Here is a 4,489-nt window from a genome sequence, read left to right as displayed (position 1 = left end):
TTAAAATTAATTGTTAAAATAATAAATTAAAATAAATAGTTAAAATATTAAATTAAAATTAATTGTTAAAACAATAAATAAAAAAAATAAATGATCAAAATAATAAATTAATGAAATAAATAGAATAAAATAAAAATAAAGACGATGCCGTCTTGTTTCCGGCAGACGACGGCCATGACGCGCGAGGAGATCGACCGCGCATACACGTCGCTCATCGAGGCTCAGGACCGCCAGATGGCAGCACTGAAGTGCCGACTCGGGCAGCAGAAGATCGCCGAGGAGCAGGAGAGGCTGCGTCGAATTGAGGAGGAGCGGGAGAGGGAGAGGCGGAGGAAGGAGGACGAGGAGCAGCGGAGGAGGAGGGAGGAGGAGGAGAAGCGATCGCGCATCGAGATGGAAGCAAAGAGGAAGGCCGAGGAGGAGGCGAAGAGGGCGCATGAGGAGCGGAATAAGAAGGCGGCGGTGAGTGGCCCCTGCAGAACAGGACACCTGCGTATAAAGGACACTAGGTGTTTCCCTGTAGTGTCTATCATATGGTACAATCAACTAAATAGAACACCTACCTGCGTATAAAGAACACTAGGCTTTAGTGTCAGTCGTACGGTACAATCACCTCTGTAGAACATACACCTGTCTATAAAGGACACTAGGTATTTCCCTTGAGTGGCAGTCGTACGGCGAAAATAACCTTTATAGAACAGACACCTGTGTATAAAGAACACTTTTTGTATATCCCCGGAGTGACTCACATACAGATTAGACTGCATGTAATGTCGCTTTCCGCATAGACACGTGCTGCCCTCGCGTGGAAATCTTCCACCCTAGCAAAAATAAAATTTAAAAATAAATTAATTGTTTTTTCTACCTGCAGGAGGCGCTGCAGGCAGAGTTTGCGCAGGAGCGTCTGGCGGAGGAGGCGCGGCAGCAGCAGCAGGAGCGGCGCGACCACGAACTCGCCATGAGACTCGCACAGGAGTCCGGAGGTGAGTGACATCATTACTTTGCGTGCACGGCGTACCCCGTAGATAACACGTGTCATCGCTTTACGTGCACGTCAGTGCATGTCGATGAAGTGCGACGCGTTTTGCAGTAGATTTCTCGTGTCATCGCTTTGCGTGTCGTATTTTGCTCTGTGTCAACACTTTATGCGTAGTTTACTTTGTGCTACGCAAACGCAAGAACGGTGCGTGTCATTACTTTACTTGTACGCATTTCCGACGCAAATGGCGCATGTCATCAGTTTATGGGCACGTTTTCCGCCTATCTCATTGCTTTACATGTGTCATCACTTTACGTGCACATGTTTACTTGCGTGTGTCATCGCTTTACGCGTGCAAGTTTACTTTCGTGTGTCATCGCTTTACGTGCACACGTTTACTTTCGTGTGTCATCGCTTTACGTGCACACGTTTGCGCGTGCCATCACTTTACGTGCACGCGTTTACTTGCGCGTGTCATCGCTTTACGTGCAGGCGTTTACTTGCGTGTGTCATCGCTTTACGTGCACACGTTTACTTTCGTGTGTCATCGCTTTACGTGCACACGTTTGCGCGTGTCATCACCTTACGTGCACACGTTTGCGCGTGTCATCACTTTACGTGCACACATTTACTTGCGCGTGTCATCGCTTTACGTGCACGCGTTTACTTGCGCGTGTCATTGCTTTACGTGCACGCGTTTACTTGCGTGTGTCATCGCTTTACGTGTACACGTTTACTTGCGTGTGTCATCGCTTTACGTGCACGCGTTTGCTCGTGTTATCGCTTTACGTACACACATCCCCCCTGCAGGCGTCGTCGAGGCATTGGAGACACCGCAGCTGCAGCGGTCGGAGCGCGTGTCATCGCTATACGTGCACGCGGTTGAGTGTGTCATGGCTTTACGTACACGCGTTTGCTCGTGTCATCGCTTTACGTACACACATTCCAGGTGTCGTCGAGGCATTGGAGACTACGCAGCTGCAGCGATCGGAGCGCGCTCGCACCGTGATTAACGCAGCAGGAGGCAAGACCCACGAACTGAGCAAGTGGAAGTACGCGGAGCTACGATATACCATAAACACATCGCGCAGTGAGTGGAGGAAGGAGGGAAGAAGGGTGGGAGAGAGAGGGGATGGAGGAGGAGGAGAGAGAGGGGGAGGAAGGAGGAGGAGGGAAGGGAAGGGAGGGAGAAGAGGAGGGGAGGAAAGAGACGGAGGAAGAAAGCATGAGAGAGGGATTGTTGTTATTGATGGTGTTCACTAAGACTCAGACCTGGCATTACTCATGTTGTCGTTGTTGTTGTTGTTGTTGTTGTTTACACAGACCTGGCACTAATGTTGTGATTGTTTACACAAACATGTCACTAATGATGATGTTGTTGTTGTTGTTTACACAGACCTGGCACTGCTTGACGCATGCAGGGAGGAGTTTCATCGGCGCCTGAGGGTCTATCACGAGTGGAAGTCGAAGAACAAGAAAGCTGCAGCGACGGAAAACCAAAGGGCGCCACAGGCTGTGATAGAAAACTGTAGGTGGCAGCACTGGAGTAGGCGACGAGAGACGGGAGTTGTGGCTAATGGCTCGCGTTGTCGTTCGATAATTTAATTTCATGGTTTAATCGTAGTAATTTTTTGTTTAATTTAATTTAATGCATGTAAATTTTTTCCCCAAATATTTTATTATTTTAATTTATTTGTTTAGAAATCATGGGTGTAGAATCTATGTTACATTATTGTTCGCTGAATTCGGTTTTAATTACAAAGTAGTGACTGCGGATCTCGTGTTTGCATGTGTACAAAAGGACGAGCTCCCGTGTTTATGAGCATATGAGCAAACAGATGCTCTTGTGTTTATGAGCGTATGAGCAAACAGATGCTCTTGTGTTTTTGCATGTACGAGCAGATGGTTGGATGCTCTCGTGTTTGTCGGTGTGCGAGCGCAGGGATGCTCTTGTGTTTATTGGCGTCTGAGCGAACGGATGCTGTTGTGTTTCTGTATGTAGGGCAGACAAATGGATGCTCTTGTGTTTATAGGCAAACAAGCGAATAGATGCTCTCCTGTTTGCGCATGCACAATTGGACAAATGCTTTCGTGTTTGCGCATGCACGAGCAGACGGATGCTCTCTTGTTTGCCCGTGTACGAGGGGACGGATGCTCTTGTGTTTTGCAGCCCAGCAGCAGCAGAAGAAGAAGCCGAAACTGCAGCGGTTGAACCGCAACATTGATATGATTCGTCCAAACGTGAACCACCGCTTCTTCCGTCTGCCCTTCCTCGCTCCCGCAGACATGAACCGCGAACCACAGGTGAGGGGGAGGGGCTGGTGGGGGAGGAGGAGAGAGGGGGAGGAAAGGGTGGTGGGGGAGGAGGGGTGTGGGAGAGAGGGGAGGATGTGTTGGAGGGAGAGAGGGGTGGGTGGGAGAAAGGGGGAAGATGAGTGGAAGGAAAGAGTAGGAGGAAGAGGAATAGAGATGGGTGTGTAAATGAGGGGGGCTGGTAGGTCTGTCTGCAAGGAGAGGGATACCTTATGCTTGCATGAGAGATAGAATGCGTACATACGTGTGTGTGCGCGCGTGCGTACACGTGCCCCCCACCCAGTGAGCGCATGACCTTTCCATGACCTCCATGACATTGGCAATGACCTCTGCTTCTCTCTCTCTGACAGGCGGAGAAGAAGGGTTGGTGGTACGCGCACTTTGATGGTCAGTGGATCGCGAGGCAGCTGGAGCTCTACCCAGATAAGCAGCCCGTGCTGCTCATAGCTGGTGAGTCATCACTCGAGACACGTGTGTCTCGCTAGTGTGTGTGTGTGTGTGTGTGTGCGCGTGCCTGCGTGCGTCTGTGTGTGTGTGTGTGCGTGCGTGCGTGCGTGCGTGCGTGCATGCGTGCTGTGTGTGTGTGTGTGTGTGTGTGTGTGTGCGTGCGTGCGTGCGTGCGTGCGTGCGTGCGTGCATGCTCGAGTCATCACTCGAGACACGTGTATCTCGCTGGAGACGTGATGATGACGTATTTTGCATAAACATACATATATAGTTAATAATAATAATAACAACGATAGTAATGATAATAATAATAATAATAATCACAGTATAGTAACAGCAGTAACAATCATAATAACAAGAATAATAATAATTATAATGATAATAATAATAATCACAGTATAATAACAACAGTAACAATCATAATAACAAGAATAATAATAATTATAATGATAATAATAATAATCACAGTATAGTAACAGCAGTAACAATCATAATAACAAGAATAATAATAATTATAATGATAATAATAATAATCACAGTATAATAACAACAGTAACAATCATAATAACAATAATAATAATTATTATAATGATAATAATAATAATCACAGTATAATAACAACAGTAACAATCATAATAACAACAATAATAACTAGAGAACTTGGAGAGCGCAGACCTCCGCCAAGGCAGCTCAATTCTCTCACTGAAAATTTTTATTAATTAATTAATTAATTAAAATAATTAATTGGAT

At 46.7% G+C, this 4,489-nt stretch overlaps 1 protein-coding gene across 1 annotated transcript in view; it reads left to right on the top strand.

Annotated features, from left to right (window-relative positions):
* Positions 1-305, top strand: part of LOC106816995 (unconventional myosin-VI-like) — a gene marked incomplete at its 5' end in the record, with an annotated part of 54,404 nt that extends 54,099 nt beyond the window's left edge. Inside the window, 1 exon segment of the mRNA XM_014821638.1 lies at positions 166-305. Within this exon segment, the coding sequence (XP_014677124.1) occupies positions 166-305 (140 nt within the window).
* Positions 306-4,489: the final 4,184 nt, after the last annotated feature.

Source organism: Priapulus caudatus, unplaced genomic scaffold (assembly GCF_000485595.1).
Source record: "Priapulus caudatus unplaced genomic scaffold, Priapulus_caudatus-5.0.1 Scaffold1556, whole genome shotgun sequence".
Classification (NCBI taxonomy): domain Eukaryota; kingdom Metazoa; phylum Priapulida; class Priapulimorpha; order Priapulimorphida; family Priapulidae; genus Priapulus; species Priapulus caudatus.
The sequence above is the reverse complement of the archived record's forward strand: the minus strand, read 5'-3'. Positions and strand labels throughout refer to the sequence as shown.